Here is a 17,041-nt window from a genome sequence, read left to right on the forward strand (position 1 = left end):
AAACTAGACTACAGCCAACTAGATATATTCATTAGCTGTATTTGTCAATTAATGCTTTATTTTCTAATTTCTAATACAATCAACATTTTTGTTTTCCAAGAATATGATGCAGCTTACAGCAATCATCCTTTTTTTAAAGCCCCTCATGTGTGCCACTTATAGATCTTTGTGCTCAGCGGTATAATGTGCCAGAGGTTGTAGGATGTGAACAATAGCAATTTATGATGTTCCTGAGACACTAAAAACATTTTCACTCTTTGCTAGAAGAGCAAAAAATTTCATTGGCGCATGCAAATGATCACTTTTCAAATTATAAAACACTAAAATGTTTCACAAGCTCTTTTTTCCACAGGCTTCCTGGGATTTGCTATATTTGCAGAGATTATAGATGGCTACATCATAGCAGACTACTAGGAGCAAGGTGAATTTTAAGCCACACCCAACAGCAAAGAGCAGTAAAGAGGAGTGTCCAATGTCAGCTAGAACTCGAGTTCATAATCTTTAAAAACCTCCCCATCCCATTATTTAAATCCCACCAAAAATAAGAATAAGCTTCCAGCGGTGGGCGGGGCGGGCGTTGGCGGGGGGCGGCCTGAGCCAGGCCCTGCTCCCCTGCCTTCGCTCTGGGAGCCTAGAGTCTCGGGCTCCAGAGTCTCCCGGGAGGCGGCGCGGGAGGGGTGAGAGGCTTGAGGGGACAGGCCCGGCGGATTCCCTCGTAAAAAAATAAAAATAAAAAAATAAGCTAAACTTCCTGTCTTTCACCATGTTAAATCTTTCTTCCTTCTCTAGTACTCATGTGGCCTTAAGATTGACTCCTGCACCACGTTTTGGGGAAGACTTAAATTGGCTTCCCAGGCAGGTGTGTTTGTGGTGATGTTTGATGTGAACGCTATGCGTATCAGCCTACAGGAAGAAATAAATGAACAAAGGTGTTAACGGTAATCATAAAACATTTCAGGGCAGGGGCAAAGCACCACGCCGCACCATATGTCCTGGCTGTTACCCACATGACGCCCAGCAAGGAGCAACAATGTGTCACCCAGTGAAAAACTGCATTTAGCAGGCAAATCATAAGGGAAGTGAGCCTCCCAGTCTGGGCTCTGCAATCATTCAACAGAAACTCAAACTTGGAAACAATTAAGCTTGCCTATAAATCCCAAGCCTTGGGAAACTAAATGGAGTTCTAAATCAAAAAAAGGCACAAATAAGGCATAGGAAGAATGCTCGTGAGATAAAGTCGCACAGAGGTTTTATGGTGTTACTAAAAGGGGGAAGCTGATGGGACTTTTATAAAGCCTCAGATTAAATCCTTGAAGGCACTGAAATTATACTATTAGATCGTAATACTCTTGGCATCTGTAATGAAAACTTGGAAATCCAGGGGATAAGCCATTTTTTAAAGGCTCATTTGAGGACTTTGGAGGAGATTATGCATTCATCATCTTGATCTGTTAGCATTATGGCTAATAATTGAATTCTAACAGCCTCCGAAGAAAAGAAAACTGATTTATCTTTCCTATCTACCATCCCACCCCAGGCAGGGTAGCTCCTTCCATCCTTGAGATTCCTCAGTCACTATTTTCACTTCTCATGCAAATGAAAGGATTCACCCTATAATTAGTGTCTCTCTGGCTGCTCAGTTTTATGCTTTTCCAGGCTGAAGAATTGAACCAGAAAAGCGACGTGGTGTGCAGAAGAGAGAGTAATGCATCCTGCTCTTGCATTGATCAGGTTCATTGTGTTTAAAACACATCACAGAATGAGGCTCCCATTTAAGACAGGTAAGAACCTGTTTGTGGATTCTCAATGTTTCAGCCAAATTGCCGAGCTGATTCTAAAGCTGACCTTGAATTCTCTTCTACCTTTTACTGGAGGTTTTTGCAGACATTAATATGCACGTTGGATCCAGCAGATATCAGTCAACTACCAGAATGTATAAAGTTCAAAAATTACTAGAACTTAACGCTAGAAAAAAATTACAAACCAAGACTACTAGACTTCCTCATGTTTTTCATAACCTACTGCTTTGTTTATTGGTTTCATCCAATCTGCAGGACCACATTGTGAATATAAATGTATCTTTTGTTTTCCCTTAAGGGCATTATTTTGATAGGTTAATGGGAGCTACTAATCGACAGTAATCAGTTGCACTTTTTTTTTTTTTTGCCTTTTAGGGCCATATCTATGGCATATGGAAGTTCCCAGGCTAGGGGCTGAATGGGAATGCAGCTGCTGTCCTAAGCCACAGCCATAGCAACATGGATCTGAGCTGCATTTACAACCTACACCACGGCTCCCAGCAACACCAGATCCCTAACCCACTGAGAGATGTCAGGGATCGAACCCACGTCCTCATGGATACTAGTTGGGTTTGTAACCCACTGAGCCACAATGGGAACTCCCACACAATATAATTTTTAAAAATCACTCCTAATACCTGCAAGAGCTAAATATTTTAAACGTAAAAGCTTTGATGCACCTTACCAGGGCCTGACATATGAGAAAAAAATTGTGTTGCAGATTTGGACGAAGTGAAAATTATCTTTAAGAGTAAATTTTTTGTGTATATATATTTACTTATTTTAGGATTCTTAAAGGTTTTTGCATTGCAAAAATTATAAACTATGTTATCAGGATGCATTAATATCTAATTCCTTATAATGCCACACCTTTGAATAAACATTTATTATTGATACATTGTGTATTTTTGTTGTTGTTGCTGTTGTTTTTGGTCTGTTTGGACTCTTTTTTGGCCACCTCGAGGCACATGAGTCCCTGATCCGAGCTGAAGTTGCAACCTCTGCCACAGCTACAGCAACACTGGGCAGGAGATCAAACCTGCATCCTGGTACTGCAGAGACACCACCTATCCAGTTGTGCTAAAGCAGAAAGTCCTGATAAAAACATTGTTGATGCTGTGTATTTGGTCTACACTGGAAAATCCCGCAAGCTACGTAATTATAACACATGTGGTTTGTCTCGTCATGCCTCTCAATGCTGAATTATTTACAAGATTTTTCCATTGCAAATAGCATTTAACACAAAGCTGTGCTTCTTGCTCCAGTGACTTAGAAATGCACAATTTCCATCAGCCACTCTTCTGTAGTCGGCAGCTGTCAAAGCAAAATTTGCAATTTCGTTTAGAAAGCAACCCTCCTCAGCCCTGCACTCCAGGCTGGCCTCCTGCCCCCATCAGACACCAAGCAGACCTGCTCGTTTAAGGCACCAAGAGGTGAGTCCCCAGTCCTTGGAGGTCTGCGATGTTTCCCCCTTCCTTGAGGTCTAAATGGAGACATCACTCCACAGAGCTGCCTTTCCTTACGGACTAGTCAAATTAGGTCTCAGCAGGGCAAGGGCATCCGTGGCAGAGATGATGCCTGGGAACTCCTGGGCTATGGCTCTGCTGTGACCCCCACCCCCATGGAGACATGGTGTCACTGATGCTGAGCTGGTTCATTGCTTGCCAACATTTCTTTAAAGGGAAGCTCAGGGAAGATGAGTACCTTGCTGTGGCATGGTAATGTAAACCCCAAGCATAAAAAGACAGCTCTAATGTGACAAAAGGCTGTTTTTTTGCCTCCACTCTAGGATGAGTTTAGTTACCTAGAGAGGGTCACCAGCTGCCATCAGCTGCACAGGGGAACCTGGGCACAAGGAAAAGCCTGGCAAGGATGCACAGTGGCTGCCTCAGCTCGGGTGCTCCAGGCTGCCGTTACATTCCATGTCCCTAGTTAAAAATAAATCAGGACGCAGTAGTGTGGCTTCTACCTGCTAATCCATAACCCCTGAATAGCTGACACCTGACTCCTCTCACTGGGAGCATCCAGTGTTTCCTTCATAGCACTTAATCTTTAAATCTTTCTTTCTGTGTAATGCCCACACATCAGGTTATCCAGGCATAAACTGAGACCATGTAAAATTATGTACCTGAATAACTGCTTATTTTCTGTATCTAGTCCTCTTATATGCATGAATTCCGTGAAATCAGGGATTGACGATTCTTTTTCCCCCATCATCCCACCAGTGCACCAGCATGCCTGACACACAAGAGGTGCAAAATAAATATTTTTTTTAATAAGCCAATACTGAGACATGAAAGACTGCTCTGTTACCCTGCAGTGGCTACAAGACCCCACTGTAGTTTTCTCCACCTCCAAGGCAGTCGGTGACTCTCTCTATTAACAGCAAGATTCAGTCAATTGGCCCTCCTTGGTCCCGTGGTTCAGTAAAATGCCAAGTGCCCTTCAGTGGGTGAGAGCTTGGGATTTGGAGGCAGAGGTGAAGCAGAAAGGGGCCTCAAGTTTCCTCAATGAAGCCCCTCATTGCATTAGCTTCTAAAAATTTCAGATTGTTTTCATGGTGTTCTTTTCTACTTTGGGTCTCCAAAACTAGTACATATATACCAATAGAGTGTATCACAAAATTAGATGAATTACACACTTTCAAGTTATTTGATTAAACAATCTAGTTTTGGGAGTTCCCACTGTGACACTGTGGTACAGTGGGTTAAGGATCCAGTGTTGTCTCTGCAGCAGCTAGGGGCGCTGCTGAGGCGAGGGTTGGATCCCCTGCCCAGCATAGTGGTTCAAGGATCGGGTGTTTCCGCAGATTAAGAGTAGGTCACAGCTGAAGCTCAGATTCAGTCCCTAGCCTAGGAACTTCCATATGCCACAGGTGCAGCCAAAAAAATAAAATCCAGTTTTGATTTCTGAATACCCAAAGGCACTCACCTCCTTGCTCATAGTTAGCAATTACAATTCAGACATTCATTAACAATTTTTTTTATTAATTTTCATTATTAGTGCAATTTTCATTACTTATTCTTCAAGATAAAATGATTGTTTTACCACAATTCACACAAATCAACTAATATATTAATTCAGACCAAAGGAAGCTGCTCAAATGAAAATGGTATCGTCTAGGATGGGTTAGGTACTACATGAACCATTCAGGCCTAATTTTCATCTGTATTAGCATAAAATGATACTTATCACAGGAAAAAAATCTAGTGAGAAGGACACATACTGGTCTCCATATAACCGTTCCTCCATATAAAACCAGAAGCATTTATCACCAGAAGCATGAAGTTATACAGATGTGAAGTTAACCAAACATTTTTAAGCTGCAGTTCTAAGTTAACTCACCAAGTTTCCTAATCAACAGGTTATAGATGGAAGAGTTCATGATTTAAAACCCTAATTTAAAATAAAAATATGTGAAAGGCCCTTAGATAGTGTTTTCCTAATTAATAAAAAGCTCATGTAAAGTTCCTGCCTGCTCTCTAAGACTTTTATCCTTTCCCCATTTTTTTCCCAATCATTGCATTTTTCAAGTTAACTGAAACCTTTACCGTTCAATCATACCTGTTTTTATTTTTCCATGTTATCTTCTAACCTTTGTCCACATCAAGTACATAATCAGAGTATACTTAATATTTTGTTAACTCTATCTTTCATTTAACAGTATGTGTTTACCACTTCCAGTTATGAAATATTCACTGTTGTTTTTCATGGCTATCTAATATCCTCTAATCTCCTTTGTATATAATTACTTTCTGAACTTTTAGGGCATTTATATTTTTTCTGTTATTAAATACATTTATATATACATTATCAATCTTTTAAATTGTTTTCTTGGTATAGATTTCTAAGAGAGATTAACAATCAAAGCATGTGAACATGTGTATAGTTTTTTCTGTGCTTATTTAATTATTTTACACAAAAAAAGGATGGGTCAATTAACATTGCTCTAAGAGTCTGCAAGTGTATCATTTTTATAAAGACGTCACTACCATTCACTTTTAATTTTTTAAGTTATAACAGATAATCAGTTCAGATCTCATTATTATTTATTGGTGGGGTTGAACAGTATTCTATAGGTTTATTCTACAGGATTGCATGAATTGTCTCTTCATCTATTCACAGATTTAACCCATCCTTCCAATTACCTCCACTTTAAAGGTCTTTTTTTTTTGTCTTTTTGCCTTTTTCAGGGCTGCTTCTCGTAGCATATGGAGGTTCCTAGGCCAGGGGTCCAATTGGAGCTGTAGCCGCCGGCCTACGCCACAGCCACAGTAACGCAGGATCTGAGTCACATCTGTGACCTACACCACAGCTCACGACAACGCCAGTTCCTTAACCCACTGAGCAAGGCCAGGAAACGAACCCGCAACCTCATGGTTCCTAGTGGGATTCGTTAACCACTGCACCACGACGGGAACTCTTAAAGGTCTTTTTAACTGGCTGCTTGAGCCATGAAAACAAACCTCTTACCTGACCTAAATGCAACAGAAGCAGAATCAGCACAAACTTGTCATGTTACCTCGGGGAACTGGGCTGTCACCAGGACCACATTAATGGAAGAACAATCCCTTCAAGGGAAATACCATCTGTGTAACCGCATCAGTCTTCAGAGTTAAAGGAAGAAGAAAATGTATTACTGTGGATTTCAGGGCCATGCTTCATTAGAAAGTTGTAAATTTGACTTTTAAATCATCAAACAACTTGTCAAAAAACACAGTGATTGGTCATTAATGATGAAACAGGCTAGACGTAATCAAGCATCCAACTGGGAAAACCCATGAGACTCACTCATTGCACAAGCAACCTGATTTAACCTTGTCCAGCACTCATAGGAGAGGAAAGGTTACGGTACTTTGGATCCTGCCTTTACTGGGTAAGGGACAGGCCCCAGGTTACTTGACATCACAGAGAAGGGCGACCCCACGGAGCACCCAGTGTTCGGGGGCCTGGGCGGTCCTGAGGTCCACAGCAGCGATGTAGTTCAAGTCTGTTCGGACTGGCTTCTTATAGATGGGACAGGAGTACAACCGAGAATCTCTTACAGCTGCAAAAAAAAAAAAAAAAAAAAAATCATTAAAAAGACCTCGGTGCATTTCTTTAAGTAACCCCAAACAGAGCAAGTGCAGAGCCAAATCTGCATTTGGAAGGTCATTCCAGAGAGAGATGAGTTTGGAAGAATGAGGGAAATTCTTCCTGAGGTCAGAAAATTCCTAGATGTGAAGCCCATGCTACCACAGGCTTCCAGGGGGTGTGAAAAGACACCCAGACATCCTTACGGTCACCCCACTCTCCTCTTGTCCCATGTGCTTGACAGTAACTCCAGCCCGTGACAGAACCATGAAACTTCCACTGCTTCCTCCCTCTCCTTTCCACCTGCCAAGGCAACACTCCTCCTCTCCTCTGGCCCCTACACTTCCCCCCCAAATCTTGTGCCCCCACACCCTATTTTTCCCTTACGGCTTGCCTTTGACACAAGGCACCTGTCCCTTTTTATCAGACACCCAGCACCAATGCTCACTATTAGTTCACTAGTATTATTATTATTATTTCAAAATCCTGCCTTCAGTCTTCTGTGCCATGGCCCAAACCACATCTGAAATCCTGGACAGAGGATGCTCTTCACCTCTACCAGGTGTTGTTAAGTTCTCCATGTGCATAGAAAACTAAAATTGACTGGGAAGCAGAGCCCCATAGCACAATTCAGCTCCCAAAGATTCGATCTACCTTTTCGGAGCAGATGAATAGATGGAATCTCCGAAAGCACATTTGCAGTGAAAGACAACCTGTTTGTTCATCCTTCAGTGCCCCTCCTACTGCGCTTTCTCCATGGAAACCCCATGTCAAGGACAAATGTAGGTCCTGTGGGGCCCCAAACTCCTACAATTTAGAGGCGGGGTTTCTTTTAAGGAAAAGAGTACAATTGACAAATGCAAAATTAAGCTTTGGAAGGAGTCTCTGCATTGAGCAGCCTTGGAGTTTAAAGCTTCATTAGCTTCTTGTTTAAATCCACTCTACCCATGGTAGTTTATTTGCACATCTCATAACATTCATCTCGAGAAGCAGTATATTATTTCCTCTTCTCTCCCAGACCATAAACTATTTCAGGACAAAAGTTGTGTCTGCACTCATCCTGTACTCCTCTGGAAGGCCAGTCTTATAAATAACCCTCATGTAAGTATCAAGATGAAAACAGGCTTAACTAAGAGGATAACTTGGCTTTGGTGCATTACTGCTACAAACATGTAACTTTCTACATGCAATATTAATATATTAATGACACTGCAGTTACTTTCCCAGACTAACTGCCTCAATAGTTTAGCTTTTGCTAGCGCATCACAAAAGCAAAGCTTTATCACAAGTTAAAGTCTCATTTTTTGACCCAATTAAATCTTCAACCTGCTGTGCCATGTGTTTTTATACCTCCACTATAAATTTAATTAATTTTGGTGGAATAAAATTGAATAATGTTATGAAAAAGTTTCAGTATAAAATAAAGAGTCTAAAGTTGTAATTCTTAACCTTTAAAAACTATGTATTTTCAGAGTTCCCATCATGGCTCAGTGGAAACGAATCCGACTATGAACCGTGAGGTTGCAGGTTCAATCCCTGGCCTTGCTCAGTGGGTTAAGGATCTGGCGTTGCTGTGAGCTGTGGTGTAGCTTGCAGACACAGCTCGGATCTGGTATTGCTGTGGCTCTGGTGTAGGCCGGCAGCAACAGCTCTGATTAGACCCCCAGCCTAGGAACCTCCATATGCCACAGGTGCAGCCCTAAAAACAAACAAACAAACAAAAACTATGTATTTGCTTAATTCCATGAAATTAATTATTAGAAACTAAGTTAATGTAACACCTAATTTTTAAGTCTAAGTTCTTATTTTTTTAATTACCATGAGAATATCATTAATAATAATAATCAGGCAAACATATGAAAATTTCTGATTCAATAAGTGAATGACAGTGAATGTGCAGAGTGCAGCTAATACTAATTACACTAACTGACCAATTTAAACCCTTTAATCCTAGATCTAAGTATCTAACAAATATTTAACTACTTGTTCTTCTTGATGCACAATTGACTAACAGTCATTTTATAAATCTTAAGCCCTTGGAGACTTAGATTCGAATTAAATGATAATTTATAATAACTGGGAAGGATTTGGTTACTTGGGTTTTTAATCCCAAAAGGGAAATAAAATTGGAAAAAAATAGCATTATTTTCAATAAGCAGATAAAAAAGCAATTCTCTGAAATATTTATCCAATTTTAGTTATTTTTAATTGCTTCCCATTGGAAGGCATCCACGCCAAGTCACAGCAGGCAGCAAACTTCTGCAGCAGCATTAGGAGCCACTGAAAATACAATTTCATAGCACAAGTGCTGACAGAAGCTAAACTACCACATTAACAGATGATTTGAAACCATTACCCCTGGTTAAACAAGGAACTTTGAAGACAAAAATAAACATGCTAGGTAGGTAGAACAAACCAGCTAAATATGTTTAAAGCCTTGGGGCTCCAGAAAGAGGAGCAGAGAGAAGAGGTTGTCTACATTGGTGAGCTACCTGCTTTAGGGTGCTAAAGGTTTTAACAAAACACCTTGAGGAAATTTCATTTTCTGACTATGTAACTTTCCTCTTTACCCCACATTTTCCACCCAAATGCTAGTACATCATTTCACCATATATTCCTTCCAATATCCAAAATAACCAAGTTACATAGAGATTCCTTTAAGAACCTTTCGGTCACTCCTTTACGTAACCCCTCTTTTGCTTGTAGCATTTAAGTTATTAAATAATATACTCTCCCCTGGGATATTTCTTTTAATCCTTCAACAAGCGTGTGAGTGATCATCCGAATGACACTACTACCACTAAAATTATCTATTGTATGCTAATGCTATTAATAATAAAACTATCTATTGCACACTAATACTACTATGGATAAAATTATCTATTGTATGCTAATTAGACATTGCCAATTTAATTCTCTCAACAACCCAATGAGATGGGTACCATGGTTAAATCCATTTTATTATAGAGAAGAAAACTGGAAGAACATAAGGTGGTGAGTTGTTTATCCAAGGTTACAGAGCTGTAGGTGATGAGTCCAATGTGGCCAGAGTGGATCCAGAGCCTAAACTCTTAATCTTGGCAATAGTTGGGACCTGCTATGTGTGTGTGTGCCTCCATGTCTTTGCAGAAAGATGTAAACATAAGCTAGACACCTGGACTTCAACATGTGGCATAGTTTAGCCTCCTCTATAAGGTACATCTCTAACTGCTAGGGTGATAAAGACAGGAAATCATTCCAAATATCCAGGCACCTGGCTCACTGCCTTTTACCTGAGAATAGGATAGAGGCCACAAGGAGTGAGGCATTCATCTCCATAGTGCTGTGTCTCTTTCCCCTTCTACCTAAGTAAAAGCTAGTCATGACTTCAAAACAAAAGGGAGCTGTCCTCATTTTCAATTTTGCCTTTGTTTTCAAACTTCATCCCTGAATTCATGGTCTTCTTTTTTTTCCTCTTTAGAGCTGCACCCGTGGCACATGGAAGTTCCCAGGCTAGGGGTCAAATCAGAGCTATAGCTGCCGTCCTACACCACAGCCACAGAAACACCAGATCTGAGCCACATCTGGGACCTACACCACAGTTTACAGCAATGCCAGATCCTTAACCCACTAAGCAAGGCCAGGTTTTGAACCCACAACCTCGCTGATACTAGATGGGTTCATTATAGCTGAACCACAACGGGAATTCCTAAATTCACAGTCTTGAATAGAATCCTGCCATAGAAATTCCCAGAGGCTCACATTCATCCTACAACAAACAAATGTGAGTCTGCCAGAAGCTCTGGCAGCCAGGAATCATAAGCTAATTACATAGTATCCCTAAACCTTAATTCCCTCATCTGCAAAATAGTCATGATATATTGCACAGAGTAAAGGTTAAGTAAGTCAATATATGTGGCAGAGTATAATGCCTGGAATGCAATAGATACCCAGGATATGTTACATTTCTCTCCTCTCGCTATACACACACAGGTATGCACATACTCTCACCTTTTCATTAAAACAAATTCCTCAGACTCAGGTTACCCATGATTTCAACAGAGTTTCGGGTTTACAAACTGAAAGTGGATTAAATGCTATGTGGCTCAGGAGACGAGGGGTCTCCAGTTCTGGGTCACTGCACAATGTTGGATCATGGCACATTCTTACAAACACTTTTTTCTCTAGAAAGAAACATCCTCATGAGCTGCTGGGACCCTGAGAGTCTTCTCATTCTACTTAGGGACCAGGAAACATCTCAGTCTTGCTGTGTTCCCCCAAACATTCTAATCACTGCTTTCCCATCACATGGGCTACAGCACTGAAGTTATTAAAAGCATCACTCTCCCTCTACAGTAAATCCATAAGGAGACATATCTTTCCTATAGCTGCCTCTTTTCAACTTCCTTTGAGAGGATCTAGAGTGGGTGTGAGTGGCTTTACCCTCTTGATGACTTTAGTACTATTTGGATGACCCTCCCGTGATATTCTAACAAGAAATCTGAATAAAATGAACCTGTGGGGACATATCACTCAATTTTTAGAGTTAAAATGAATATCTAGACTTTCTTTTGAAAATAAATAAACCAACTCTGTATGTAAAATTCAATGGTGAATTATTTAAACTGAGATTGCCCTTCATATTAACATTAAAAAAAAATTCATTATAAGAATTTTAACTTTAGAACACTGCACTTTTGGAGTGTCCTCTAGTCATTAACAATGTTACACTCTTTATCTCAATTAGAGCCCTATTTAGTTATCCAAATTGAATGCAAATTAGATTTATCGTACAAAAAGGGCAATGAATGTTAGTTTCCCACAACTAACAAAATGCCTCTCTAACCACAAAGCTACTTGGCAACAAGTTTCCACCAATTTCTATGGAAACCAAAAAAGAATAAAGAACTATATCTTGTCATTACTTTTTTTTTAGTCCCTTGAAATTAGTGGTCATTTCTTCCTTTGCTTATTTTTATTTCCTTCCTTACCTGCAGCTAATATGCATGGCTATGCCCAGTGGGATGAGCACAGTTCTTCCATGAAAAAATGTGTTCTTAAATCATAAAGGATTTCTTGTATTATAAAAATTATGACATTATTATGACCATGCTGAGGTGGTCAATGTCATATGGCAATGGATTTTTCCAATTTATAACTGTAAAATTATTTTACAAGAAATATGAATGTAACATCTAATTGAATGTGAGAAAGATTTTTTTTCACTTTATAAAGGAAACATTGTTACAACCCTGTTGAGTAGATGCAATGAAATTTCTAAAATATTACTTTTGGCTAAAAGGACATTTGATTATCATTTCTGTAATAAAACAATCACTGCCTGGGACTTTGCACCACTGTAAGGACTAATAACCACGAAGCTGAAGGCAGCACATGTGCCAAAGCCCAGGCAAACACATGGATCCTTTTAGACGTAGCCAGGGGTGTAACGTACCAAGAGGGATACTGAGCACCCTCATGTCTCTCTTCTGATGCTCAGCCCTCCCTATAGGCTCCCCTTCCTTCCCACACATCCTTCCTTCCCAGAACATCCTTCTGTTCCTCAAACACAGTATACTCATTGCTACCTCTTGCCTCTGCACTACCGCCTATGCCCCACGATATCAGCACTACTGCCTATGCCCCAGGGATATCAGTTCACTGTTCAATGTTCTCTCCTCAACGAAGCCTTCCTTGAACCTCTGAACTCTCTCACTCCCTGACACACTGTGGGTTTGTTCTTCATAGAAACAAGAACCGTTAAAAATCAGTCTGTTCATTTACACTCAATCCTCATTATTTGAGGGACTTACTCATCTAGAGTCTTGGGAATTCTGAATTACTGACAGTTCCTAGGGGAAATACAGTGTCATGTTCCTGAGAGCCTCTGGTCATGGCATGTCCATCAGCCTATCCATATATAACATTGTTTTATGTGGGTTTCTGTTTAAAGTCACCTCTTCCATATACACTGTGGATTCATTAATACTGAAGTCAAGGCCAACAGCTCTGGGACAAAGCTGGTCAAACACAAGCTTATCTTCTCCATAAGGCACACCACCACCTTCTTGCACGCAGGAACAGTAGACAGCATTTCAGCACTACACTCAGGGGCCGTTTTCAATAATGAAAAGGAGAAAAATGTGAAAAAGCATAGCATTCAATAGACCATGAAAAAGATGCCTGTTTACAATCTGAGCTGAAACAAGAAGACAGAGCACAGGCTTGTCCAACCTCAGCTGGGAACACACATGTCGAGAAACTCAAACTGTTCGCTGCTTTGTACCTGTCTATGAGAGACCATGAAAGTGCCACAAGCGTTGCTTTGGGGGTTACAAATAAATTTTAGAGTGTAGGCAAACTCATACATATAGATTCTTTGAGTGACAGCAATTGACTCTATTTGCTTCTTCTCTGGATAACCTGCCCTCTTTGAGACAGAGCCCCACGCAAATAGGGATTCTGCCTAACTTTTTTCCATTGTTACATTCCCAGAACTAGAGTAGAGGATGTCAAATGGTCATATCAGATAAATATTAATTGGATGAGCCAGTGAACTAAAGCTATTTCCCTCTGCCAATAAAAATCTAACTCTAAAGGCCAATCATGCTCATTCTTGTTCTCTAAAGCACATCACAAAAGCAGCCTCCACCAACTTCCCAGACCTAATTATGTTCCTGTCTGAATACCTAAGAGCATCTCTATCACAATGTGTATCAAATTCTGTTTTAATTATTTATTTACTTATCAGTCTCCATTACTAGACTGTGAGTCCCCTGTGAGCCTGATCTGGTTTATAATTATCTTTGTCTCTTGCACTTAAAGTTGTGGTTGGTATATATTAGGCATCCAGCAAACATTTGCTTAAAAAACAAATACTCCAAGTTTATAGACTCTCTTCCCTTGACACATGTTTACAAATGTGATATTTATCTAAGGAAATTGAGATACTAAAAGCTATCTTCTAAAGAGAGATTATTTTATCCCTTACATGTTTAAAGAAAAATATTTTGTGCTTCTGGCATAAAATTAGTACTTCCTTGGGATCCACCATCATGGCTACCTCTAGAGTTTATGGCTTAGAGTGATCATTTCACTATGTAATGTATATCAAACCATCAAGTTGTACACCTTAAATATATGCAATTTTTATTGAGAAGGGAAAATAAAAAAAAAAAACAGGGAATCTTCTTATATGGTGAATAGTGGTTATTGCTGTGGACAAGTTAGCTGAGTGAAATGCAACAACAAAAGTCTCTAGAAAACATCAGGTCAACAATGGAAAATAGTTTAGGCATTTTTAGACTTGTCAATGGAGCTTTGATAACTTCATCAAAGTTTCTGCTTTGACATGTGTGCCTCAAGAAGTGTTAGCACATTCATAGGCAGAAATGTGAACTCAGCATTGTATCATTAGCTACTGGATTAAGCTGAATGTCCCAGAATTCAATCTGAACTTATACCTGGCTTAAATCTCCAAGCTGGTGGGGCCACTTTCCACCACTTTCCCTACCTCATCATATAAGTTGCATCCATCCTTCTAAGCCCATCCAAGGCCAATGGCCTCTGAGATCCAGCCCCTGAGCATTTCATCCCACTGTTACCTCATTCTCTCACTTACTAACTATTCTATACTCATTTTGTACCTCATCAGCTAACACATCATAAGTATCTATCTATATTTCATCTGCTTTATCAGATAGGCAAGAACTATCTAGAACTATTGCCTCCCAGTAGCACTCAAGAAAGAGCCTAGCTGTCAGTAAGTACTCACTAAACATAGGTATGACTGTGGAACCACTTGATAACATAATATAATCCTTATCTCATAACAAAAATAGCAAGATCCTGTATAATGTCATCCTTCCTGATAATACCAACCTTCCCTGAAAGCACAAGACAACTTACTATTGTTTTCTGCATAAATCCTTATGACAGGCATTAACTCAAAGAGTACTTTCGGTTTGGATTCAATGAGCTTCATGTTCCTCTTATCCCAGCCAGCACCTTCAAGATACAAGCCGTAGACGTAGACACCCTCTGTGGGAGGTGCCGAAACGTCATCCTTCATCCACTTGGTGACTTCGTTGCAAAGTACCATGTTGTCCAGAGCCCAGCCTTTGTTGGCCCGAGTTATCTCCTACTCAGGGCAAGAGCAGAGGCAAAGCATGAAATTAGCAACTAGAGATTTGTCTTAACATAAAGAGCATAGCTGTGATGACAGTGTAGCCCCAAATTTGAAGGAACGGGGATAGCATTTCAAAGAGTTAAAAAAGATACTCTCATAAGCAATGCCCATGGCCAAATTTTTTATTTTTATTTTTATTTTTTTGGTTTTGTTTTGCTTTGCTTTTTAGGGCCTCACCCAAGGCATACAGAAGTTCCCAGGTTAAGGGTCAAATCAGAGCTACAGCTGCTGGCCTACACCACAGTCACAGCAACTCAGGATCTGAGCCAGTCTGGTCTGCGACCTACACCACAGCTCACGGCAACGGCGGATCCCTGACCCACTATGGGAGGCCAGGTATCAAACCCACATCCTCATGGATACTCGTCCAATTTGTTTCTGCTGAGCCATGACAAGAACTCCCTCATGTCTTAATTTAACCACTTGTACTTTAAAAGAAATCCAAGATCAAGTCAAATATAAAACTAATATTTTGAAATTCAAGCTAGCAGCCTGAGAACAAGCTGCTAGATTTATGTGCAGACAAAGTAATGGCTGGTATAAAAAAAAGACAATCATTCTCTGTCTTATTATACTCTTTAAAATTATAATGAAAGAAGAAAGGCTGGTAGAAGAAAATTATAATAGCACAACAGGTGCTAAATCTGTTACCTGTCGCATGGCAGTTAAAAATCCTTGGGGGTTAAAAAAGCCTGTCATCCAGAAGCAGTGGGGTCGGCCATTGAAAACCCAAGAAGTAAACTGGCAGTTTCTTTCTATAAGTTCAGTAAACCAGAAACCCAATGTACTTGAAACCCAAGAAACCTGAAATGCATACATTAAAAGAGTGAATTAATACAGGTTTAACTCTGCTGTGTAACTGGCTATATTCACAGAAAGAAATGATGGAATATCAATTTCACTTTTAGAATTTAGAAGTCCCTAAGACTTAAATTTCCCTTGGGTTCTGACATTTCAGTTTCCAAATTATTCTTCTTCCTTAATGATATGAAATATGATCAAATTAGCTAATCGCATCAATTCCAGACCAATCCAGCTTGGCTTGCTGTTCAGGGCATCTGCTGTCAATAGAATATACTCATGACCAAGTCTGCCATAAAGCAATTAAAGCAGTTAATTGAATTAAACTTAACAGTTTTAACTATTTTTCCTTAGGCTACATTTTCAATAGATAAATTATAAAACAGGATTTCTATTTACATAAATGTGCTCGTGGGCTCATCAGTAGTTTCAGATAGATTCTACGAATGATGAATTGTAGAAGCTTTCTCCACTTATCATTTTTAATGAGGCAAACAAGTCATTTTCTGAAGTTTTTGTCTTTTAGAATGCACTTTTATTCCCTCCAATGAAGAGCTGGAAATGGAAACACAAGTTTCTTTACCAGCAACACATTAACTGCCTTCATTGCCTGTATCATTCTGCCAGAATTCACATGTGGAATTCCTATTATTACAATTGGCCTGGATATGTCATTAATGTTATCAGCAGACACACTGGCAGGTATCCCTGATTCATATTTTATAACATTTTACTATAACCGCACTATTTTATGGATAAATAAATGTAGTCATCAACTTGAATAAACCACTTAAATTTCAAATATCTGAAATTTAAGAGACACCAAGATTCCCAAAGACTAATAATAAGTTGAGAAGAATTTAAAAAAAAAAAGATTTTAATTTAAAAATGAGGGAACTCATTCTATCACATCTTTGTAGATGTGTTAACTGAAAGAGATGTGTTTATACTAGCTTTAATCTAAGAGTACAGAGAACCATTAATGAAGGGATGTCCTGGCAAGCGTCCCTGTTTCAAAGCCTTCAGGTGCTGACCACACTGGGTGAGCTGGTTTAGTGGGGAATGAACCTTGGCCAGGGACCAAGTATGTTCTTTCTCTGTCACTGGCAATGAGAAGAGCCGATTAAGACAGAAAATGAATTTTTTGAAGGTGAGGAGAGAAAGGGGTCTTGTCAAGGCTGATTCTGAGTTTTTAAGCAAT

At 39.7% G+C, this 17,041-nt stretch overlaps 1 protein-coding gene across 3 annotated transcripts in view; it reads right to left on the reverse strand.

Moving 5' to 3' along the window:
* Positions 1-4,765: 4,765 nt before the first annotated feature.
* Positions 4,766-17,041, reverse strand: part of DNAH5 (dynein axonemal heavy chain 5) — a 319,273-nt gene continuing 306,997 nt past the window's right edge. For all 3 annotated transcript variants that reach the window (XM_085001716.1, XM_085001717.1, XM_085001715.1), the window contains 3 exons: positions 15,691-15,843; positions 14,760-14,991; positions 4,766-6,846 (listed from right to left, as the gene is read on the reverse strand). In XM_085001716.1, the coding sequence (XP_084857842.1) occupies positions 6,695-6,846; positions 14,760-14,991; positions 15,691-15,843 (537 nt within the window). In that variant the 3' untranslated portion in view covers positions 4,766-6,694. The remainder of the gene's footprint in view (positions 6,847-14,759; positions 14,992-15,690; positions 15,844-17,041) is intronic.

This window comes from Sus scrofa, chromosome 16, assembly GCF_054392235.1.
Source record: "Sus scrofa isolate SSC_HxYL_T2T_F1_AM1 chromosome 16, Sscrofa_HxYL_maternal_Yorkshire_Landrace_v2.0, whole genome shotgun sequence".
Taxonomy (NCBI): Eukaryota; Metazoa; Chordata; class Mammalia; order Artiodactyla; family Suidae; genus Sus; species Sus scrofa.